Raw genomic sequence first — 26,478 nt, 5'->3', positions numbered from 1 at the left:
CCACTAACCGTTTGTAGTGCTGTCCTTCCTCAGTCCGTACTATTAACTTTAAGTGATTTTAATCTGTGGTACGTCACTGTTTAGCACTGTTTGATGTGTGAATTTTAACTAGGTTATCAAATTACACACGCGAACTTTAGAACCGGGTCACATGTTGACGGGTGACACCGGCGCGATTGCCGATCTTCACTCCTCCGGACGATGGTCAAATAAGAGAGCGGGCCTTCGTTTGTGTCCGCTTTTATACCCCAGAAAATCCGTCCCCGCCAGCTCACTTCCGCTTGCAACAATGACAGTTGGTTGTCAGTGACATCTGTCACTGTCAGCTGGAACAGGCTGAAACTTACAATTCATATGGGGTTGGTGTCTTTGTATTTTTCATGTAACTTTTCTCGACTTAATAGAGTCGCCTACTTTTAATTGATTTTAACTGTGCTTGTTTTCTAATTGTTTTTTATTTAATCATGCGTGAATAGTTTTTAATAAATAGGAAATAAATTAATAAAAATCTCCTAGTATGACACCAACCAAAGGTTAATAAATATAAAATAAATGCATGTGGCACACGATAAACATGAAGACATACATTTAAATATATTTAAACATTTACAGACAACAAATTAAAAATTTACAATCTTCCTTTTAGTCAAATCATGCTGGTCTTTGATTCAGTGTGTATTTTTTTATTGGAACTGTGAAAACACAGGTTACAGCCTAGAGGTAGGTCAAGCACACGAACTTCCGTAGCGTTGTTGTCCAGGTAAATCGGGATTTTGCAACCCTGATATACCAGAGATTTGTCGATGATGGACGAGGCCATTGCTGAGTCGGCGAACTGCAACACGGCTATTTTTCTTCTCTTGCATAATTGCAATGCTCGCAAGTTTTCTTGGTTTACTTGAAGGTCTGCGAGAAATTTTTTTACAAGCTTTGGGCTTGGTTGGTTTTGGAGTTGACAAAAATCCAGAACCACACTGTTTTTGTCTACGGTGCACATTTAAAAAAAAGCGGCGACGCGCACACAAACTGCGGACTGGCGTTGAGAATGCGACTTGTAAGGTCGGCGGTTACTTTGCAACTGTCGTGTTTTTTCATGAAATTTTACAAATATCGTTTTTGAGCGAACAAAATAAATATATCCAAAATATATGCCTTCTCGTTTATAATCATAGTAGCCAATGTTTTATGCTAAAAACGCTTATATACCAAGAATTTTGAAAATTCGTCACTTTTTGTTCACTAAAATGTAAATATCTCGGCTTTGCGTGGACATAAATTGAATGTTAAAAAAAGCAAAATGATCTCCGTAAAATTTCCTATAAGCTGAATGCATTAGTTTTGGCTGCAAAATTTTTTGGCTGGTTTTGGGGAGTGATTTTTGAAATTTTTTGTGTAAAAAATACAAATTTTTCTCCCTAAAACGCCCTGCTATACCCAAACACAAACTTTTATGGACTATGTCTATACAGGAATTTGTTCAGGGCACATTAAACTATAACTTGAAGCCCAAGGTGACCAAATTTGAATGACTTTAGTATGATTGTTACGCGCATTTCTGAAAAATACTCGGAAAAAGCACTTTTTTCATTCAAGCTCCGCGCGCGAGTTGTAAACCATTTTTGGGATTTTTTGTTGTATGAAAACATTGTTCCTGACATCCTAATCTATCATTCTAGGGGTGAGCACCGAAGATTTGACAACTTTTCATTTTTTTGGGACGGCCTAGTGACTAACCAAAGTCAATGTTCAAAGAAGCAGTAGCGTGCCTAGGCTCTAACAGAGGGGGAGGGGGCACTTGCATGGACACAACTAAAACAAACTTTCTGTAGAAGGGGGCACTCAAAGGGGGCACATCGCTCCACAAGCTGAATATTGTTCTTGAGCCGACTCAGGACCAAATATGAGCAAAATCGGTTGACATTTACCCAATGATATATAGCTAAAAAAGTAGTTATCCAGCAACGTGTAAAAGGTCTGGGTGTAAAATAAATATTGCATTATTTTATGCAATTTTATGTGAATTTACACCCTGCAATATATAGCCCATCAGTATGGGAAACCTACTTGACCGAATTGTCAAGCTCATATTTGCGTTCATCCTTCCAACTTTTCATCGGTCTGATGGCCGAGTGGGCTAAGGCGCCAGCCCTTACTGCTGGTGCTGGGTTTGAATCCCGTCGGATGCAACTTTTTTCGTGTTTGCAAAAATTGTACATGCAGTGTGTAATATTAAGTGTTTATTTTGACGAAGGTGATCTGCATGCTTTTGCATGCGATTTTACCATCGGTTTTTTTTTGCTATGTACTCGAAAGTGAACTTTGTATGGAACGAATCAAAAAATGTATGAAAAACCCAATTTTCTAACGGCTTAGTCTGCGCAGTACGCTACTCAAATAATTTAAGTTAAATTCAAATATTCCCAAAAGTGAGATTCTCATTGGAAATTAATGCTCTACAAATTTGTAAATCATACAGTCATCCCACTTATTCGGAACACACATTCCAACTCCCAAGGCTTAAAAAAAGTTGGAACGGTAACTTCAACTCGCTAATTCCCGGGCATAGCTTAACCAATCGGGACGATTCTAGTGATTTTAAGTGAATGTCTAGATGATTCTAGAACTTAGCAGAACTCGATTTGATCAAATCTGACATTTTTGAAATTTTTTTACGTGTAAAAAAATCGTCAAAAATTTCGCGGAGGCAGTCTATTTCAAAAAAAGTTGGAACGAGACAACAGAAGTTTGTTTACATCCGTAAGAAAAAAAATATTCAGAATTTGTGGATTTCAAGGGTCAATGTTTTTCTTTAAAAACTTTATATAAAACATAAGAATTTATGGTCGGTCAATACATCAATCGAAAGATCACAAGTAAAGCTTTTATATGAAGGTAAAAGCAAATCACCTTGTTCAATTATCGATTTGCTATGATTTTTTGAACATTGCCCGATCTGTAAACTTTTCCGAATATGAGGGATGACTGTACCAAAGCTGGAAAACTCAAAGTAATAGGCAATTTAAAAACGCAATTTTGTATTTCAGGCTCGGGTATCAATGGGTTGATCTCAACCAATTTCGTTCAAAATTGGGTCCTAAGTTTAAATTTGTGATATTATTGCTCATTTTTCTGAGTACAATGACCCTTTGAACGACCACAAAGGATTTAAAATGGATTTTTAATTGAATTTAAAAAAAATAACTTCATGGTCCTTCTTGACAGAAAAGGTCCTACTTGACAGCTCGTTCCAAGGGAACATAGTTTATCAATCGAAAAAATGTTGTCTTGTCCATATTTTTTTTTGCATTAAAATAAAAAAAAGTGATTAGAAATGATTATAAATCGTGTTTTTTACCGTTGTACATAAAAACTGACATAGGGCTTTAGTACCCAATTGGCACAGATGCTTAAAATAACCAAAACCCCGTTTTCCATCTATGAAGCAGGGGGTAAGTTTTTCTAGGCTCCCTAGTGTAAAACATCTTCAAAACCTCAATAAAACCTATAGACTTCTAATGGTTGCTTGGGATTAGGCTGTACCCATGAGGAAGATCACTTTCGACAAATAACCACATGTTTCAAAGATGCTTCCGTAAATGCACATACTCGATCGACATGGGGTAACTCAACTCTAAATTGGTGTGCATCGTCATACCAACCCCGATAGAATCCCGGGGTCGTTAGCAGCACTTTGTAACCGATGATGGGAACCGGCTTCATCTAAGTCCGGACAAAGCCGTCGCCCGGGACAGCAACAAACAGTTGAATTAATTGACTGTGGAGCAGAAAATTCCAGCAAACAAACACACACACACACACCCACGACATGGACCCCTGCCTGGTCGGTGCCCTCCGGGGGGAAAGGGTTGGCCATAGCAGCATCCGACCACTGACTGGTTACTAACTCGGGGATAAAAGCGTTTGGCCACCGCTGATTAATCAATTTGTCGCCACCGCTTATGTGCGGCTATTTACAGCCTGTTAAGAACTCAATCGACCGTTTAATTGCTATGTGTTAGATGTTTACACATGAGATGGCATTCGGCTCCGGGGCCGGGACTCCAGACTAGGGACCGGGACCGGGCACGCTTGAATGACGTCCCTGGAAACGGCGATGTACTGTCTAGTGTACGGCTCAACTGCAGCTCAACCGGACACGACCCGGCCGGCCTGAGGTCAACGAAATGATACGTTCTACACAGTGCACTTGTTGGCTTGGGGTGACAAAATTAAGCACCCGCAAAACGATTAACCGCTTCCGGAATCTGCCACAACACATCACCGGAGTGCACTGTAATTTGAGACTATTTATGTTTTCTTGATTCACACCTATTGTGTGGGTGGTCGAGCATGTTTGGGTAATGGGCTGGTCATGAGTGAAGGAAGCGGTAATGGTTGCAATGGCATGGACAGAACTATGATGCATTGTTGGGTGGTCATAGGACGTCAGAAATAATGCGACATCGCGACATATTTTTGAAAAAGAAATAGTAATTTACAACCTGGCGAATACTTACCTCACTTTTTCGATACAATCATGGCAGTGATATAAAATCAAAATGAAACGTTTATTCCACGAACCACATTGCTTCAGCCTCAGCATAAACCAAATTCCAGGATTTCACAATGACGAGCAATGAATAAACGCGTTATGATTTTAATTTTGTTTTATCCTTATCCAGTTTTTATTACAGCTGATATCTTATCATCAGCACCTGAATACAAAAAAAAAACTCGAATGTTTAAAATTCCTATTTACATCCTTTTTCCGCAGCGAGCACAGTCGTCGCACACTTTATAGCTTAATTTTATGACCTGCCACACCCGTAAAAGGGTTTGCCTCGCGCGCATCGTTTCTAATTTATTACACGGTTTGTCTACGGGGCAGGCATCCTGAACTTGGCCGCAGTTTTATGCATTTTCCCGGGTATAGCAAGAGAGATGAGCAGCCCAGATGTTTTGTGGCGCTCGATTCTGAAGGGTCATTGCGCGTTGAAAGAGTACACTTCCACCCGCGCAGCTTGGGGGAGTCCTTGCTTGTACACTCAGTTGCTTTGTAAAAATATAAGATTTGAAGTTATACTACCATCAACATGGATTTTTGTATCGTACAGCTTAAATTTAGGGTCAACTTTTTTGAACGTAATAAAAACTTTCTCTATATAAATTTATTGCAAACAATCACATTAAATTGATCACACAGAAAGGAAACCGATAGCCAAATCAGCAAAAAAAACTTCGTTGGTTCGATTTTGTTGGTATTTTTGTTGGTAGATTTAATTTGATAGCAATTCCATATCAAATAGGGAATCGTTTGTACTCGACCCTCTCCGATTTCAATGAAACTTTGTAGACATGTTATCCTAGGTATATATAAGCCATTTTTGTTTATATGGGCCCAGTTACACTCGATAGTGACATTTGAGAAGGGTGTAAGTGTTTCAAATATGTTTGTATTCCGTAATTTGAATATTGCTGTATCTCGAAGCCGTTGCATCGTACCAAAAAGTGGTCAAAGACAAACTTGTAGGAAATTTTACGGGCTTTCCGAAAAAAATACACTGAAAGAAAAAAACAAAACAAAAAACACTCTACTTTTAAGAAATTTTTTGTTGATTTTTAAGTTTAAAAGTCAAATTTGAGGGTGAGCCCACGATTTTTTTTCGTTCAAAATTTTTGTGAAAATAGCCTAAGGATGTTACGAAAAGACTCACGAAAAATGCAGGATGGAGCAACTCACTTAAAAAATACAAAAAATAATTTACTGAAAATGTTTTTTTTAAGTGCTCTAAACATCAAAATTTTCTAAATCCGAACACGAGAGTCGATTCTCTAGACAATTTTACATAAAAGTCTCCATATTGACCATTGTCCTAAGTCCAATCCTTGTGAAGTTACAGCGGTTTTAAAAAACAAAATGTTGAAAAAAATAGGTTTTTTATGGTTTTTCGTAATTTCTATATGACAGACTTGATTTTTCAGTCTCTAAAAGATTTTTACCGGAAAGCTCGTCCAATTTCCCATAAGTTTGCCTTAGACCACATTTCAATTTGATGTATGGGCTTACAGATATAAGCTAATTATATTGCTCATAACTGAAAACATAATATTTTTTGAGTGTAGTATAGTAACCTGGATAGTAAATTAGTTTATATCTGTAAGCCCATACATCCAATTGAAATGTGGTCAAAGGCAAACTGACCACTTTTTGGTACGATGCAACGGCTTCGAGATACAGCAATATTTAAATTACGAAATACAAAAATATTTAAAACACTTACGCCCTTCTCAAATGTCATTATTTAGTGTAACTGGCTCCATGTACACAAATTGGCTATATAAGCGTAGGATAACATGTCTACAAAGTTTCATTGAAATCGGAGAGGGTCGAGAAAAAAGTATCTAAAAAAATCCTGTTTTGGGCTGGAATTGCTCTTGAGTCTTTTTTGATTTATATGTTTATGAAACATAGTCCACAGGTTTCTTATGTACAAATAAGCCATTTTGCAAAATTAGTTTCTTTATACAGTATGGCACATAAAAAAATGCGACATTGTTAATAGGTGTAAATCGGGACTATTTTTACTATTTATGATGTATGTAGCATGTGTACATGTTAAATAGGTTCAAAACAAACAATCAATGCCTTTAAAACCATTCCCTTAGCATAAAATAAGTTACAGCTCATTGAAATTTATAATTTTCCAATTTGCTCTACGCCCAGGCCATATAAAGAAAAACATACTTTTTTCATGTTGGTCGATCTGGATAGCCTATTATGGTATTTTTATGGACTAAAAAGTATACAGCCTTCAAGGTTACTGTTTTTGAGATTTGTAAGAGTTAGTTCCACCGAATTTTACGCATTCTATTTACCAGTTATAGTAAAATAGTGAACTTTTCAAAAATATCCCGATTCTGAAAATGCATCAATTTTTGGTATTTTTTGGAGCCTGCAATGTTTCAGCGAAAAAAACAAATGCTACTAATGATGGTAATTGATACTAACAGATGCTCTGATGTGACTTTTAACAATATAGAGCCGCTGGGCACGCTTTTGAGCCATCGACAACGGTTTTAAGTTATTGATTTATTTTGACAGAATCCCACAAAATAATAACCAAAATGGCATTTTTCACACAAATTATCAATTTTAACAAAATTAAAAAACTTTCTTGATTGGGCGTATTTAAGAAGGACTTCTAATGATGCTTTCGGTACATTGCACCCAAGTAGCACTCATAACTTGTCGACTGTTGAATAATAGTTAGACAATTGTTTTTGATAAACATACGAGAAAAAATCTGAACATAACTTAAATAACAGTTTGTTTCACTGCTTGTATTACTGACTTATGTAACTATCGTGTTTTGTGCCACAAAAGTGTTAAAACACAGTCAACTTCACTCTTTTCCAACAAAACACAACATAGGAAAAATTCTCACCTATTTGGAGGGTTCCATCCAATTAGCTGATTTACACTGTTTAAACAACTTATTTTGGAACCCCTTCGATAGAAACTTGCTTGCTCACTTCTGTTTGAGGTTTTTATCACTTGATTTCAGTCGAAAACGCTTTTAATGAGCTGTAATCAAACGTCAAAATGCTGATATGCCAAGATGCTGTTCCCTCATCTGCATTGTTTTCCTCGAAAACAGTTTGTTGAATAAGAATAATATTGCACTGTTTGTTTCACTGCTTATCTAACATCTAACATGTGACGGCATCTTCTGAAAAATGGGCGTGGCTAACCATTCTATAAATAACCATAGGTTTTCTCGCTTTGTTACACAAATGTTATCGGAGAATAGGTTATATAACTGATATTCAACAAACATATTCAACTTGCCATTGCGTGTTGTTAGGTGGTGTGAATTTGTACGTGAGGTATTTAAAGTTTCAATAATGTTTATTTATCGAAGATTGCAATAATTTCAATTGTTGACCGATTAGTTTGATACCTTAATGCCGGTAAAAGCTACACAAATGTCAGCTTATGGAGTTCATGATAGAGAAAATAACAAATTAAAATCATACCGATTTCAATGTTGCTCCATGGTACGGTAATAGAAATGACAGTTGAAACGGTTTGTTATAACTAAGTTGTATATTGGAGTTATAAAAACTGACTTGAAACCAACTTATATAACTTAATTTCCAATGACAGCCTTTTCTGGAGTTAAGTTGTATAGCTCACTGCTGTATAACAAAGCTGACAGCAGCCTTCTTATTGACGTTTAGGCCAGCTTGTTTACTATGAAGCCTCGTGGAGAGATGTGGAAGCGCGCCTGGACCTGCCGTGGAGATAACAACAAATCGTCGAAGTCATCGGATCGAATCTTGGGAAAGACGAAGTTCATCAAAAAAGGAAAATCTAAAAGTTCGCCATTGAGAGGGTTTCACAAGAATCACAGTTAGAGAGCGCAAAAATATTTTTTTTTTCATACGATTTCAATTTTTTTCTAAATGAATCGGGCAGAAACAAGCGTACCAAAATAGTCAGAGATACTATTCATATTGGCTTCGTCTTTGATTGAAATTGTGATAAGAACTGTTTGTTTACATGAAAGTTGGGTAACGGTTAGACAACTGTTTTCAATCTATCTTTCCTTTTCAGTGTGCGCTTTGATTTGACAGCACAGCCGTTAACCACGCCCCCTTTTTTCGTTGAATCTCTTGTTAGCTAGCACAGTGTTGTCAGATACATTTGTACAACTTACTTTGATAACTTGCATCTTATTCTGGCAAGTTATACAACAGATAAAAGTGCGCTTTTTCCAATGCACAGGAGTTGTAGAACATGTTGTGGTAACGAGGCCGTTCGATTATACAACCAGTTGGGAAATACGTTTATCTGACAAAGTGTGTTGCTTGGGTGTTGAATATTTTAAACTGTTTCGTTTTTGAAATATAAATTATTTACTTAGGGTAAATATTGTTCCAAAAACACATACATAATTGTAGACCGCCTGTACACAGTTTTGGTGAACTGCAAAAAAATATCATGACGATATCTTCAAAATAGTGAACTTTTCAAAAGGTCTCGTGGCCCGGGGGTAGCGGCTTCGGCTGCCGATCCCGATGATGTTATGAGACGCTGGTTCGATTCCCGCCTTATCCACTGAGCTTCTATCGGATGGTGAAGTAAAACGTCGGTCCCGGTTTCTCCTGTCTCGTCAGAGGCGCTGGAGCAGAAATCCCACGTTAGAGGAAGGCCATGCCCCGGGGGGCGTAGTGCCAATAGTTTCGTTTTTTTTTATCTTCAAAACATACTAAACTAACACCATAATACATAAAAAATCAGATTGTTAAATAAATTTAAGAATGGCACCATTTTTTCTGTGAAACAATGCACATGTCGCATTTTTTTATGGGCCATACTGTACAAGTCTTCAAATTTGAGGGATGTTTTTTTGTAGACAAAAAGTGCCAACTTTGAGCTACACATAGTAAAATAAATTCATGTTAAATTTACATCTGGAAATGAGTACAAAAATATATTTTGACTTCAAAAATGTGTAAATTTATCAATATTTCTTAGTAATGCCACTTTTTCAGTCTAAGCTGAGATAATATTACAATATAAAAGAGTTAATTATAAACCTTCCAATTTTACACCTTAAAATTTACAATTTTTTTACCGTTTTGTTATAGTCAATGCTGTGATTTTTTTAGTATCAAAATGCACAAAATCTTTTTGTTTGTTCAATTGAATTCCTTTTGTAAAATGTTGATAAAGTGCACCGTGTTTGAGTTATTTGAGCCATTTTTAGGTTAAATCATGGTGTCGATTTCTGGAAAAGTCAGGGAAAACCTGGAAATGTCAGGGAATTTTATTTGACCTGGAAAAGTCAGGGAAAGTCAGGGAATTTTTAGCTGGGTCAGGGAATTTCGATGATGTTAAAAATATTACTTCAAAATTTCATTTCTTTTTGAAAATTCGCTCTTGATGATGTATTTTAATGTCTTGCCAAACTTTGCAACATTGATAATATTTAATTTTTTATATTGGTCAGTCCGAAAGGAACGCAGAACTCCATATAAAAAATACTTAAGAAAAGGGTCACGATGAAAAGCGCGTAGCTTGTTTGCAATATGTTTAGGTTTAAAAATCAAATAAATTGAGTTTGATTTGGATTTCCGTTCAACTGAAAACTGCATATTACTAGCGCACACAGGGTGGGACAATATGAGGCAGTTGCCCCACCATTCTCAGAGATTTGTTCTAAAATTGGTCGTTTGCTTAGTATATAGGGACCACACAGAAAATTATACATTTTGTCAGAAAAATTGAATGATTTAAAAAATCAAAAGATAAAAAATTCGAACGTTTGAAAATTTAAAAAAAAAACTAAAATTCTAAAGCATTAAGATTCAAAATTTTTAAATTTTGAAATTCTGATATTTTGGAATTGTTGATTTCTTAATTTTTTAAATTCTTATTCTAAAATTCTAAAAAAATTGTAAGGTTGGAAAATTTTCCAAAATTTTACTTTAGTATTCGTTATCTTAATTTTTATTTTTCTCAAAATTAAACTGAACTATGATTTAAAAATTATCCAAAGTAGTCTAATTTTGTTTAATCTAAAATGTGAGCAAAATACGGAAAATAGAATTAAAAATTAAAGAATTAAATTCGAGAATTAACGTGAAGACTTCCATCATTGTCATGATTTTTCGTTCAAAGGTATAATTTTTGCGTCACTTTCAATATTTTGACAAAATTCCTTCAACAAGTTGTTTAGAATAGTACCCTACACAAGCTGATTCCTTTTGGAAACGATTATCCCATTCCTTGTAAAGTTATGGAAATCGTCATTAATCAATGATTGCCAACTAGGACGACAATGACTGTGCCACAAAATTATATAAATTTTGAAGCACATTTGATTTAAATCAAAAATTCTTTCAGTGGCTTCAAGAAGGCAACAACCGGCACATGCTGATTCCTTTTGGTGCTGAAATTCGTTAAATTAAATTTAATACAGAATATTTTATAGTGATGATTAATTTTCTTCGAAAATGATCAACGGCTTCACCTTAAAGAAATAAAACAAAACAATATGGAAAAACAGGGTTGTTACGGACTACACTCAACTCATTTTTAAACATACTGACTCTGAATATTTAATTTCTTTAAAGTTTTGAGTAATGTTTTTTATCCTTATTTGTTTTTTTTTATACTGGATACATTCAACTTTAATCTTGTGAATCTTAATCATATTTCAAACTTTTCCTGAAGATACAGACATTTGGATGTAACAAAAATTATTTTTCGGGCATGTTCCCTCCAGTACTTCTTGAACATTCTTGAAGAAAAATAAAAAAAAATCATAACATTCAAAAATTACAGCTCCAACATTCAAAATTTTATTATTCAGAAATTAGAAAATAAAATTAGGAAAAATAGTATTAAAAAACCCCAAAAAAATCATATTAAAAAAGAAATTAAAAGATCCCAAATGTTTAAATCAAAAATTATAAAAAGCTGAAAACAAAAACAAAGATATCAATATTCAAAAATAAAAATAAAATAAAAACAATCAAGAGAACAAAAAAAGTATTATTATTAAATTCTTAAATTCCTAAATTCCTAGGTTCTTGAATGCTGCCATTTTTGTTACCATCTTAGATTGCAGAAAACGTGATAAAATTTGAAGTGCTTTTGGAGTTTTTTTTTTTTGGTTAGAGAAATTTTGAGAAGATGTAGGAAAATTTGCTTCGATTTTTCTAAGTGACGCTTTGGTAAGATCATCGATTATGAACTGTATCTTAAATTTTTAACCTCAAGATCGAGAATTTATTACAGTTTTTAAATTTTATTATTTTTTTATTAAGATTTCATTGAGTTTTTAGATCTAAATTTCTAAATGTTGAAATTTTTGATTTTTTTTGCCAAAATGTTTGTTTTGGGTTTTTCCTCTAGTTTACCTAATCCTAGCAAAAATATATTTTCAGCGTTTCAAGATTCTGCGTTCTGAGATTACAAAATTGAATTTATTATGAAACTCTTTTGTATATTTGTCGCAAACTTATTTTTCTTAAAATGACGCGGATTTGGCGCGGATTAGGTTTTGGGATGGCGCGGATTTTTTCAATTTCTCCGTAACAAATCTGAATGAAAGAATTTGAGAGTTCAAGAATTTATAAAACATGGTCTTTTCGGAAAAGTTGTTTCCAGCATCCGAGATTTCATAGGGATTGTACAACTACATTTCACATATTTTCCCCAAACAACATTCAAGGGGTTACAAGGAGGAGTTCCCGTGGTCAGATCGAGCTTAAATTTGGAATCTAAAAAAACACCCAAATATCTAAGTTTGATAACCAATGACTTTTTGATAAGCTCGAGCAGGTTGTATTTTGTTTTTATTTTTATAAAATTATTGATCGTGTGAATGATCGTCTGTAAGCTCTGGTCAAGGCAGAAACTATTTTTTTAAATTTTATAGCAAATATATTTTGTTTTTTTTTTTTTTTTGTAAAATTATTTAGGAAGATGTTTTCTAGCGAGTTGTGGCGCTATAACCACGGCAAATAGTGTCCAGGGCATTTGTGGAAACACAATGTCCCATCCCCGAGGGTCCCGGAGCACCAAAACTTCTTAGCATGGTGCTCCCAACGATTAATTGCTAAAAAAATAGGAACGTGAGCGGGGAATCCCCACGTTTCTTCCTCCCCTGCCGATTCAGAACTGTATTGCTGTTTGAACATTCGTGCTCAAACTCAATCCACTTCAACGAATCATCTTTGCGGTAAACTTTAGCAGTTGACCTGGCCGCTTCAACGTTTGTGATGTTTCAAAGCAATTTATTGCATTGGAGCACTGCAAATGTTAATAATGACAAGAGGATGCTAGGCGTTAATCAACCTAAGGCATTTTCCAAGATGCCCTCGAAAGACTGGCTGCGCTAGGGTTAGATTAGAGATTAGAAATTATTTGGGAAGATGTTTTCTTCAAATATCCAGAAAACCGTTTACTTTAAATACAATCATTGTTGCAAAAGTAGGTCTTTTTTAAAACCGTAAACATGTACTTGAAAAATTTACATTTAATTGTTTATTTTTCTTAGTTTTTCAGTTTTGTTTTAATCTTTCTTAAGGTTCTACAAAATTACATATTTTTTCAAGTTTTTGTCTCCAAAACTATTAGTTTTTTTTTATAAAAACACAATCAAAAATGGCATCGGCCTAATTCGTTTGAAAATTCCGCAAAAGGAAACTATTTTAAATTTAAACATGACTTCTTACTTCAACTCAAATTTTCATTTGCTTTTATTTTTTTGAAAACTTTTAACTTTAAATTTTCTTTAGGAAATGAAGTGAAACTAACTAATAGGAATTTCAAATTTGCAACAATTGTAATTATTAATTATTTCTAGAGTTTCTTTAAAGGTCCTTGTGTTTCATATGTTTTGTAAGGCATGCACTTCGAAAGAAACCGGTCAAGAAAAATTTCAAGTGGGCAGCAGCGGCAGCGAAAGCAAGCCAGAGAGGGTTAAGAAAAGCCCCAAGAAATCTCTCCATCTCATTTGTTCTGCTGTTCGTAAAGCTGTTTCTTGACCCCTTTCCTTCCGATCTGCGTAATAGCCTTTTATAGGACCCATTCAAAAAAACTCTAGATTTTTTGATAAAGGGCAACATTTATAATGGCATCACCAGATAAAAAAAACCATTGGACAATTTTATGATTGCTCATTTTGGGTGTTCGATTAGAAAAAAAAGATTGACAAAATAAAAAAAAATGTTTTTAAGTTTTTGCAGAATCCATCGTTAAAAAAATAAAATAAAAAAGTCATTGATTTTTTTCAATATCTTAAATTTGCAATATTCAAAAAGGAAAATGCATGAAACCATAAAAACGCTCCAAACAATATGTTAGTAAAAAATAAATATAAAAATAAAAATAAATTGGTGGTCTGGAGAGGTCAGGGAAAAGTCAGGGAATTTTATTTTGGGATTTGGATCGACACCATGTTAAATCATTCAACAAATTTTCTTTTTTTAATATATAAAAATGTGTCCATCCTTGTCAATCATTGCAAAAAAATATATATTCAGGAAACTGAGAAAACTTTCCGACCTTTGGTTGCTGAATTTATGCATATTTCAGCAACCGCTAATCAGAAAATGTAAATTTGATTCGATGATGAATTCGGCTCTCAGTTAAAAAAATAATGAACTTATTTTTCTTGTCGAATCTGCTTTTTTTTTCTTATCAAAAAAATGCATTTTCATTTCAAAATTTGATTTTTTTTTACTTCTTTGGGTAATTTGTACAAAGTAACAATGTTTTATAAGGTTGTAGAGTAGAAAATAAAAAAAAACAAAATTATTAATTTATGAATTTTGATTATAGAACCTGAATTTGCCATAATCTTTGAATAAAATCATCAAAATTTCAATTATTGATCTTGTTCATTTCTTACTAACCTACACCAGAAAAAAAGTGATATCAACTTTGGAAAATATTTGCAACTGCTCAATTTGTTTGTTGAAGATAAGAAATTCACTCTAATTTTTTTTTCGAGTGATTTCAAAGCATCTCTCAGTAAGAAAGACAAAATCCGTAAAATTTCAAAAGTTTAAAACTGTTAGTGACTTCCAAACTTTTTAATCGAAAGTTGTTTGCCCAAAATGTACTGAAAATAATTCCGAATTTCTAAGATTATTTTAATAAAAGCTTTTTTCAGCAGCAAAGTAACTGAGTGTACTTGGCCGAATACTACCCCCGTTTTCGTTCGAAATGGTCTGTTTTCTGTTTGTGAGTTTTTGGTGTGGTTTGGTCCTACAAAGTTAGTATCACCGATGATGCCAGGCCGGTTTTCTGCTGGCTGGCTGGCCCAATCCCTCCTCCCTCCCACACGAGGACCCAGGCACTGAGTGTCGTGTCTCTACTGCTGCTCTTCTGTCTCAAAATGGGTTGTTCCTGTCCACCCCCTCCCATCTTCCCTCGAGGAGGTATCATCGGTCGTCGGTCCCGGGTTTTGTGTTTTAGACGAAGATAAACTGCGCCTCACCCGGGGTGCACTTTTTCGGCACTCCAACCGTCAGTCGTAACCACTTGCCGTGGCAGGCCGGAATGGCCAGCGATGCAAACCGGGTGTTCCGACCGGTGAGACCCTCCCCGAGGCACCGATTCGGCGGTCGTTGTTCAACTTTATTACTGCCGGTTCTGCTGTTGCTGTTGCTGCTGCTTTCATTGTAATCAGCCTCACCATCGTCATCGCCAACGTCGTCAGCACCTTCATCGTCATCTCCGTCAGAGGACTCATCCGACGAAATAGAGTTGTTCATGGTGAATGTGGAAGAAGGTTCATCATCGTCACTGGCACTGGCGCTGCTGGAGGTGGCGTTCAATGGTGACGTTGGTTCCACCAAATCGCACCGGACGACCACGCGGTCCCCCTCGGCCAGGGCATGATAGTTGGGCTCTTTGTGGCACTGCTTGGTCACTTTCATTACCTCGAACGCCACGCAGTACCTGGAAGTGAGGGAAAAGGACGGAAGAGATTGAGGTTATGATAGAGTGAATCTGTGTTACACGACTTTTATAATCGCATTCAATGGGATGGACCGTGAAAAACTGTTATGGAGCTTAGAAACTGACTTCGCCCAGGTACGACATGGCAATAGAGATTCACATTGACCGATTGAATTTTTTTTTTAATTTTAGTTGTAGGTGAAGGTAATCCTGAAAATATAGTACTTTATGCACTTTATGCAGAAAAATTACATAACATTACAAAAGAGAACTTATTCAAACGACCTAAAATCATGCCTGCAATCGTGAAAATCTTAGTTTAATTACCGTCAACTGGGGCGAATTGGGACACATGGGATGAATTGGGACAGCAGTTTTAACCATGTTGGAGCACAATATTTTGATTTTTCTGGTTGGTTTCGAATAGAACAGACTCAGACCAACAAAATGTGTACATTCATTTCCAAATTTAAACCCTTTAAGTGCTCTTAAACTTCTGTCCCTATTCAGACTGTAGTCCCGATTCGCCCCAGATGACGGTATTAGATTTGTAAAAAAATAAAAATTAATAAAATTTATTAAGAATAGTACTTTTTAACAAAGTTCAAAATTACTGATTGTTTAGAAAAGGCATTAAAACTGAGAATAGATTGATAGTTTCTCAATTGAAAGTATATGTTATGAAAATAAAATAGAAAATATGTTTAAAAATGCTAAAATATTAGTTTTAAGCTTTTTTTATTTTTATCCTTTTCCTTAGCAAATCTCGAAGGTTTTTAATTTATTTTTCCTTCCCTTGCCAAATCCATTGTTAGAATATCCAATAACATCTAAATGTATTATAGTGTAAACCATAGTTGAAAGGAACTCCAAAACTCTATTAGGTTATAAGAAATTGTAAATTGATTATTTACTAATAAACACTAATTGAATTTTCAATGCTAGAAACAGTCATTTGAATAAATCGGAAAAAAAATCACTTCGGGTTTCTATATTCGAAAAAAAACTAGTTTTTATTAAAGCTTATTGCTGACCTTGCAATGTTTCAGAGTCATACAATTCCAAATACAATGAAATTCCCAACTTCAGGTGCAAACTTTGTACTGCAAATAACGCTTCACCCAAGTTCACGAACCAAACCATGAAATTGGGTCACATAAACTGAGGCTAGAACTCCAAAAACCAACACCAGACCAACAACCGATTGCAATTTGCATGATGGAAGGCGAAGAAGGACCCGCTTGGTTTCCCTCCCTCCGGAATCACTTTTCTCCTGCAAAGTGAGACACAGAGACGTAGAGAGACACAGATGACATTTTGTGTGCAACATTGTGGAAGAATCCTTGCTCCTTGCAGTCAGTCGTCATGTTACACATGTTTACGTTTAGATTTCCCACCAACGTTGCACGTGACTGGGTTCACCAAGCAAGATGGCAGAGATGTGAGCCCTTATCTTGAGGGGGGAAAAAGTTGGTTTTGGTGTCTAGTTTTTCGGTTGCGATTTACTAGATGCTGGATATGAAGTGGAATTTTGTGCGCTTGTGTGCTTTGCTTCTTCCTCATAGTGCTGCCCCATCTAAAAAGCACTTTACTGTCTGCTTATATGAGCTTGTTTTGACTCGCTCTGTCAGGACATCCGGTAGATAAGCCTAAAACGTCCTGGGAATGTAAGAGAAATGTTCATAACGATCGGTCATCAAGCAAAATAAGCATTTAGATTTTCATTTTGAGAATACTGTCAGGAAGCAAGTTATTTCACATTTGAAGCTATGTAGGAAAGTTATTAAATTTTCATGCCAGAGAAAATTCAATAAAATCACAACTGTAAAATGGAAGTTAAGGTAAATGTATGCTTTTAGCTTCGGCTGGAAGTCATCTATTCATTAATCTGTGCATTATTCATGAGCAAATCCAATCAACAAGCTAATTTTTCTCCGCATAAGAAGCAACAAATGTTTTGCCATCCTCACGTATGTTCGTTATTCATTCGAGAAGATTCTCACAAGGGAAAAAATCTCTGTGCTCATATGAGTTGAGGATGTCACACGTCATACAAAGTTTACAAAAGTTATGGTATTGAGTTAACCAAAGATGATTTCTAAAGCTTTTCGTATTAGCTTTTTCACGATTTGGATTTTATAAAACACAAGCCTTATGGCCTATCTACAATCACTTAGCTTAGAAAATTTCACTTAGCTTAGGAATTTGAATCAATGGAAATGAAGCCGAGCTTCTACAATGGAAAAGTAATCAAATTAGAAACTGACGTATGGTTTGAAAAATTTCAAAATCTACGGTAAGTTGACGTTTCAATATCAAAGGTAAACAAACAACTGCATAGCAACGTATATCAGCCCAGCAAAATTTCTAAGTTGATTGTGGATGACGGCCGTAAGTTGCGTACTTTCCTAAGTAACTACTTTACTTAGATGTTCTAAGCTAAGTGATTGTAGATAGCCCATTACCCGACAAACTTCGTTTTGCCTTTTTTTCGTGTGTTGAAGTTTTTTGCTTATTCAGCCTCCTGTGATCAAAATTTGATTTTACTTAACTGGCCGAAGTGTCAATTAGTTATAGCGTATAAACCTTCCTTGGGCTTATTGCGAGATAAAACCAATTTACTCCTTCACTGTGACTGACAGGAGGTTACAGCCACCGAACTACCGCTGTATAAAAATCAGCAGGTTGAACTGAAATTCAGCGTTGATTTGGCTGTCAACCTGATTTGTTTTGAATATTTTCCGAAAAGTCAGCAAAAAACTCAAGGCAACCTTTGACAACAGCCAAAAATGTGTTCTGCGGCTGTCATGCGGCCATTATCCTGCGGTCATATCAGCGCGCGCGAACTCTAATTATAGACGCCCGCGATAATATAAACTCAACGTAACAAAGAGCACCTCCCTTGCACAAAATCGGCATGTGGTCTAACAACCTCTGTCGTTTTTGTTTAACTGAGCTAGAAAGCTCTGGTAACAAAAAAAAAGAGCACCTCAATCCGACGCTCCGTATCAAACTGATTCGCGTTCGAACAAAACCATCGAAATTTTTATATTTATATAGATTATCCCAATTTAAAAAAATATATATATTTTGAATCATTTTTTTTTTCTCCATACAAGTCTTAATGCAGCGATTACACATCAAACCAGCAGGATCCAGATCAAAAGACCACATATTTGGACCAAATTTGGCACCAAAATAATTTCTTGATTTCCAAAAAAATAAGTGTTCTCGTGGTTTTTGGATGGTCCCTAAATGCTACTAAACAGGCTCTCATTTTTCAATCGACGATAGCTTGGAAACTATTGATCCGATGATCTAAGTCAGAAAAGAAACCTTTGTGATATTTTGAAATCATCTTTAATAAATAAAACTTCACAATTCTAAAATCACGACTAACATTTCAAAAGCGCCACACACAAAGTATTATTGGTTATGGAACTGGAAAAAAATATTTCATGGCTTAAATTCAAGTAAATTTAATTTTTGATAGTTGTTTGTCTTTTCTGTGGTTTTAATAAATTCAAACAATAATAAAAATCATTAATGATCCAAATTTGGATTTCTGTTGACATAACCTGAATTTTAAGAAAATTTTAATGTCAAAAAATCAGGTCTAATTATCTTTGTCCGGTCTGCAGTCAATTCAAGAAAAAGGCTTAAAAATTAATCAACTTGAAAATGAAATAAAAATAATGAATATTTGGTAAAAAATCTTAACCTTTTTTTTCATAAAATATTTTTATTAGGTCCTTTTCGGTACTGGGACCTGGTTAGGACCGAGTCGGCATTTGTTATTACATTTTTCTTAAAGCTAAGAGTAATTACAGAGGATCTTGTGTGTAAATGTTAGTGGGAGGGGAGCCGGTTACCCGCGGCCTACTCGGGGTTAGTAGGGAAGGGATTGATGTTAAAAAATCTTAACCTTCAAGTTCACGCAATTTTGCACGATCCTGAAGTGAGCACTGACCCAGGATTTTCTCAACAGTTTTGCCAAAAAAAAATGTTTAAGCAGTGAAATTCGGAAAACTGCCTAACAGGTAAGAATCTTCTATTATTTTTCCAAAAAGTTTTTTTTTCTAGAGAATAACTAAGGACGAAAGTACTGATGACTTTGCTGTGACATTTTTGCTATCTTTCGTTCTGCAACAAAAAGAAAGTTTTCTGCTTGAACACTCAGATCACGTCCAGTCCGGAGCACAATTTGAGTGATAAGATACGCCAGATCATAATCAATCTGCTCAATCCTTTTGCTTTATTCCATTTGCTCTGGCAGAAATCTGTCTCTTCCACAATTCAATGTTTGCATTCGAAATAATAAGGAAACTATGTTGTATGCAAAACATGCCATGGCATTTCAGTAATTTTCCAATCTCACTTATATTTCAACTAACATCAGCATTTTTGTTTTCTTCTTACCCTTTGGTGCTCTCTCGTTTATGATGAAAAGTGTCCTTCCACAGTTCTTCTCGGTGTCCCACGCTGGATCCGATGTCATTCGTCTCGGCGTTGATCTGCCGGGACGGAGCTGGCATCACTGGCAGAAGCAGAGCCGTCTCTGAAAATATAAGCAAGCAAGGGTTTTGTATGAATAATGATAATTCGTCTAATATTAGGTATTTGCTTTGCGAAAGCGAAGTCGCTTGGCAGAAATATGAGAGACCTTCCCTTTTGGCATGGCTGGCAGAGATACAATGAGACTGAGAAGTTTCAAAAGTCATCAGGGAAGAAAGTTTGGACGGGTGTTTTAATACGCTTTTTTGTTTGCTTGTGCTGTTGAATTATCCGAAGGGATGAGAAAATAAATATGATAATCGAAATGGCATAGTTATCAAGTAAGACAACAAGTTTTTCTATTTATATTTATGAGGTACCTGTGTCAAACGTGTTAAAATTACATAAATTTCGGGGGATAGTCATTGTTTTTGGGAACGACACTCAATAATATTGAATTTATATCTAACAGAAGACGCGAAAAATCTATCAGCATTTTTTTTCATTAATTCATTATTGGGATAAAGGTGTCTAGAAGAGGCAACACAGGAGATAATAACAATAATTACAATAAGGTGAATAAAATAAAAACACCCACCTAAATAATGTTGATGCGCATTTTTAATGTTCGTCTATAGTTTTCAAGATAGTATCAGAATCAGAACTATTTTAGTTGCTTTCTCGCTTATAAATTACACTCAACTTCAAATGGTTTGACACCAACTGTTGTCAAACGAGCGGGGTCACTTTTTAGTTTGACACCCCTTTTACTCGGAGTTCACACACACACTACCAAACGTTTGTTTTGATTGTGTGTGTGAGCGCCGTTTAAAAAGTGACAGTTTGTCACTTTTTAGTTTGACTTTGACCAACCAACGGGGTACAAACTAAAAAAGTATCTTTTCGTTTTCAACCAAACCACCGAGGGTTGAGTGTATACGCAATTTCATAAAAAGAACTAACAACTAACTGCAAAAAGGTTGCAATATAAAGATTTTTTCAGCACGAGCCATTCATGAAATAGGTATAAATATTAGGTTAGCTTGAAGTTGTAAGGGAAATATCAAGATGGGCAAATTCAATCAGGACAGGTTTTTTGCGGTTCTAGTTGTGCCCCCAAGTAAAGTAAGTAAATCTTTCCCAGTTCCTGAGGGGAACACCCTTGAAGAGTATCGGGGCCGGCATTTACAAAGCGGATTCAGTGGCAGTTTCATTCTCAACTTAATGTTAACATGTTAAGGTTAATGTTTACATTCTGTAGGTCGCCTCCCTAAGGTGTCGTGATAAGGTCCAGTTTGTGACGATACACTACCTTCCCTTTACTAAGCAATCGATTCCAGAAGAAAAAAGATCACCAGTTGTGTTGGGCCGAGCAGGGATTTGAACCCCGATCTACCGCTTACGAGGCGGAAGCGTTACCACTGGGCTACGTGGCTTTGTTGTGCCCCCAAACACGCCCCAAAATTTGGGGGCGATTGGTTCTGACCCAGCTTTCCTCAAAGCAATTCAGATTTATATGGAAATTTGTAAGTAAAAAAATAGTAGGGTAGAGTAGTCATCAATGAGACACTTTTGGTTTTCAACTTTCAACGATTTTTCTAATTTTTTCATCAGCATGTCTTAATGAGCTTTTAGTTGCATTATCTTTCTTTTAATGTGTTCTATCATTGACCAAAATATGAGATCGATCCGACATCTACAGCCAGAGTTATTCAACTGTCTCATTGTAGACGCACTTGGCAGGAACAATGAGACAGCTGGGGAACAATGAGACACTCTACGAAAATCAACATTTTTCTAGCAAAACATCATGTTTTTGTATTGTTCCATTGCAGGTGACTTGCCTTGTACATTTTAGAGTAATTTTGCCAACATGAAATTTTTAATAACAAAAGTTTCACTAAAAAGTATTTAAATACCATTGTGTCTCATTGTTACCCATGGGCTGAAAAGAGTGGGGAACAATGAGACAGTCCTGGATTCTGGGTGTATTCTAAATTTTGGCCAAATCTAATGAAAGGACATTGTAGCCCAACTTAATCCCTATGGAACGTCGAAAGACATTTGAAGAAATATTAGTTTTGGTGTAAATGGCAGCCTACGAGCGAAAAAGTATTTTTTGTCCATTATTTACTTTTACACCCCAAAATACAACATTTATGAATTACTTTTCAAGGGAGCGTCCATAACCAAAGCCACTTATATGGCAGACGTGTATCCAGTAGACACACCTTTCCCCCTATGAGCCTGATTGGTTGAAACTACGACTTGTGAGAGCCATTTTATCATTGTTCCCCGTGTCTCATTGATGACTACTCTACCCTAACTATCGATATATTTTTTATTCATCCCCTAAATTACTGTCTTCATAGTCATTTACCACAAAGTTTGACTATTTTTTAAATCAGATTCTTGCAGGATTGGGTCCGTAAGTTTAACAATTGTGGAATAAGAAGAAAACAACTTCCTTGGATGTTGTGCACCCTTAAGGAAGCAATATTGCAAAGAGTGTCTTCAAAAAAGTTATTTTATAAGAATGTGGCTTTAATTTGAAAATATATTGCCAACCAGGGTGACAACCCTACAGGGTGTCAACCAAGCCCTAACTTCTACTGGAGACTTTGCAAAAGTTGTCCTTATTTAAAAAAAATACATGGTTGCAAGACAAGGTGACACCTTTTTCTTACTTCTATTTAGCACTTTTTAGACCACACCGCGAAAACGGTTACAATGCTGCAAAAATTCGTCAATAGTCAGTTTTTCACATATAATTTCCTGGGGAATCGATTGCGCATGGTTTAAAAAAACCGAACAAAATATTAAAATGCTAATTTTGTTAACTTTCCGCGATCGTTACTCATCACACAACTCGACATTTTTGAAGTTGATGTCAGTAAACGGTTATTTTTTTTTATTACTTGACGTGAAACCAACATTTTCCAAAAGTTTTAAAGTAATTTTCAAAAAATATGTGTCTAAACTTATATAGTTATTATAATGATTTAATATCAAATGAATAACAACAGTTAGTATTAAACGAAATTTGCTATTGAATAATACTTGAGGCTTTCTACCACGAATACAAAAGTATTACCACCAATTTAACTTGTTATTTATACCTGCTCGGGTAAAAACATTCAAGCTGTGTTGGAAATATTGTGGCATTTGTAAAAATATTTCGTGTGAGCAAAAATGGTCAAACATGATTGAACAACTGCTCTCATATGAATAAAACAGCACAATTTTCCACACCACATTCATGACATTTATGTAATTTATAGATTCCAATGAAGGTTTCAACTAAGATACTCAAAACAATATTGCGTAACGCAATTGCTGTCCCACTTTCAGGACATAATATGTAATAATACAATAAAAAATCTCAAATTTACGCCACTGCATGCAATGGCCATCTCTTTTTCACAGGCCTACATGTGAAGGTGAATAATCGGTATTGCTAAGCTGACCATTTGTTTGAAAACTGCATAATAAATTCCAGTAACTTTGGCCATAAAACGTCCCCACGAGCTGAGCTTCTGCTCCGATCCCTTAGCACCTTCTCCGGTACACACACTGCTTGGGGGACTCGTTTGCATGTCTGAGGGAGGAGGCTTCCATGTACCTCTGAAAAACTCTGCTACTGCACGTTCCATTATGGTCCATTACAGGGCGTACTTGTTTCGTAATAGTGTGTGGTAAAAAGGCGCAAAAAACGCAAAAACTTTTTCCGGTCACCCACCCCATTATTGTCGTTGGACATTGCACATACACACACATACGTTGGCCATCCGGCAGGAATTACGGAACAAGTCCAATTGAGTGGAAGTTGCATCGTTTTGTGCTTTGTAGGAGAAACTCCCAAAATGAATTTTATTCAACGGGATTTAATCTACTGCGTGGTGCATTAATTTACTTTAACAATAAAACATATTGAAAAAGAGCGATTTGTTCCCAAAGTGGAATTATGATGAACACCTTGGTCAAATTTATTACAGTGTCAAATTTTGAACTTCACAGTCCAAATCACACATGTGCCAGCTTCGTCGATGACACACTGATGTTGTGTGGTACGGAAACAAGGAGTGTCCAGTTTTTATTCGACCCTTAATTGACCTGTCAGCCTTGAAGCATGGAGGTGAAAAGACGACTCCAAGTTGATGCATTCAAAGTGATGACCATTGATGCCGGCTTGATGAATTCATCTCCGTCTCGGAAGAAGATACAGATGTGCGCCCCGTTCAAGTTCAAGTTTGAATTGGGCATCCATGGATTGTGAGCTTTTGACCTGAGCAACGGGCCATCTTTCAACTTTTTCTTAAACAAAAGATTGAAGGTTAGGTTCCCAAGAGATTGACGAGGCGGCTGATCAATTGATGATTATTGAATAATTGATTTAGTGTTGTGAATGAAACTCATTCATTCAAAATTCAGCAATTTGCCGACTTTTCCGATTTCATGTGAGCTGGTGGAGAATGACCCATAATTATGCACATAAGTAAAAGTTAGTGGCAAATTTACTGTCTGAAAAACTTTTAGGAACTTTGATTTTGATACCAACATACCATGAAAGACAATAATAGGAGCAAAATATAAATATGTGACATTCTTCTATCGTAGGGTGACTTGCATTTGCATGAGGAAATTTGGAAACAATCCATTGGCATCAGAACAAATTTTCTAGTTCTATGGTTTTATTTGTGACAAATATTTGAAATCGTGATAAATTTGCCAAGCTCAGCAAATAAATTAATAAATCAGCATAAAGCCCTTCCATTCTAGAGAACCCTTTACTTTCATGAAATACGTACTGAACTACAACCGAAACCAGTTCGTGTCACCACGTGCCAACAAGATAACACGGGAAACTGTGCAATCCTTTTCGCACCCAGAGCCAAAGGGCAATCCAATCTCAGTGCGGTGTAAAAGTGCCAACCCAAAGTCAGCACCCAGAACAGATAATGAATTTCTGCCGACTGGGCAGAAACGCGTCCTCCGAAAACCGCACGCCAATTACAATTATAAAACGAAACGACACTTACCCTGAAGCTGAGGAAGCAACCTCCGGCCGTGTCGGCAGTCCCGGTCGGTCCCGGGGCAGGCACGCTTCTGTACGAGCGAAGGACAGTGTTTGCCACCGTTTTGCGGTCGCTGCCGGATCGTCCTGTTGCGCGAGGCCATTCCGGGACCGCAGGTCGAGTCACACTTGGACCACGGGCTCCACTCGCTGACGATGCAGTCGATCACTGCGAAAAATAGGGAGAAATGGGATGGAGAATTTGTAAAAGAGTTGTAAAAGTTGTGAATTTCTATTTTTGAGCAGGACTTAAATCCACATAAAAGGGATACATTTTAATAAATAAAGCAGACTTTCAATAAATAGAGTAAAATGAATTCAGTGTTTCCTACCGGTCTCGTAGCTTAACATTCCAACTCCCAAGGCTCCAAAAAAGTTGGAACGGTAACTTCAACTCGCTGGTTCTCGAGCATAGCTCAATCAATCAAGAAGATTATTTTTTCCAGTGATTAGTTTGGATTTGCAGAACTCAATTTGATCAAATTTGTTATTTTTGGAATCAAAAACATTGTTCCAACCTCTTTTTTTGCGTTTAAAAAAATCGCCGAGGAGGCAGTCGTTTTAAAAAAGATAGAACGTTCACACTACGAAAAAACGTGTCAAATTAGACGTAAAGCTGGGTCAAATCAAACGTAATGTTACACGACGCAATCAATATCGATGGCCGTGTAAAATTACATTAATCGTAATTTTGATGGCAAAATACTCTAAATGGAATCATATAATTCTTATTGGACAACATAAAACGTGTAAAAATTGAACAAAAGCTGGACGAACATTAATTTCTCAGCAACGTAAAACCTGGCTGCCGTTTTGACGTTTCCTCATTCTGACGAACGTATAGCGGCAAAGGTGCGTGAAATTGGGTGTTATTTGATGTAACATTACATTGAATTTGACGCTCCAATTATGTGCATCAGATAAGGCGTAAAATTAGACTATTTTTGATGAAATATAATAACAATAAGAATTTCATCGATTTACGTCAAAATAAACCCAATTTTACATTGAAAATACGTTCACATGGTTTAATAATAGGTTTTATCAAAGATTACGTCAAATGTAATATTTCAAATTTTTTAGTGTGAATTGTTTTCAATCGCAGAAATTACAAATTTGTTCAAATCAAGTTCTACAAAATTTTAGGATCATCTGGACATTCTTACAAATCACTGGAAACAGAAATCGTCCCGATTGGTTGAGTTGTTCCCGAGAAACAGCGAGTTGAAGTTAACGTTCCAACTTTTTTGGGAGGCTTGGGCGTCTGTGTTAGTTGGCCACTAATCTCGCAACTGAGCAGTTCTCTCAGATTTCTGTCATTCTATCTTTTTTTTTGTATTTTTTAATCCGATTGAAACTTTTTGGGTGCCTTTGGTATGTCCAAAGAAGCCGTTTTGCATCATTAGATTGTCCATATAATTTTCCA

The 26,478-nt window shown here is 35.9% G+C and overlaps 1 protein-coding gene across 1 annotated transcript in view; it reads right to left on the bottom strand.

Moving 5' to 3' along the window:
• Positions 1-14,262: 14,262 nt before the first annotated feature.
• The window catches only part of LOC6031465 (somatomedin-B and thrombospondin type-1 domain-containing protein), a 108,755-nt gene continuing 96,539 nt past the window's right edge, over positions 14,263-26,478 (bottom strand). The window contains exons 3-5 of the mRNA XM_038254972.1: positions 25,018-25,221; positions 19,904-20,042; positions 14,263-15,484 (exon numbers count right to left, since the gene is read on the bottom strand). Of these exons, the coding sequence (XP_038110900.1) occupies positions 14,995-15,484; positions 19,904-20,042; positions 25,018-25,221 (833 nt within the window). The 3' untranslated portion in view covers positions 14,263-14,994. The remainder of the gene's footprint in view (positions 15,485-19,903; positions 20,043-25,017; positions 25,222-26,478) is intronic.

Source organism: Culex quinquefasciatus, chromosome 2, assembly GCF_015732765.1.
Source record: "Culex quinquefasciatus strain JHB chromosome 2, VPISU_Cqui_1.0_pri_paternal, whole genome shotgun sequence".
NCBI classification, from domain to species: domain Eukaryota; kingdom Metazoa; phylum Arthropoda; class Insecta; order Diptera; family Culicidae; genus Culex; species Culex quinquefasciatus.
This window is presented reverse-complemented; position numbering and strand designations above follow the sequence as displayed.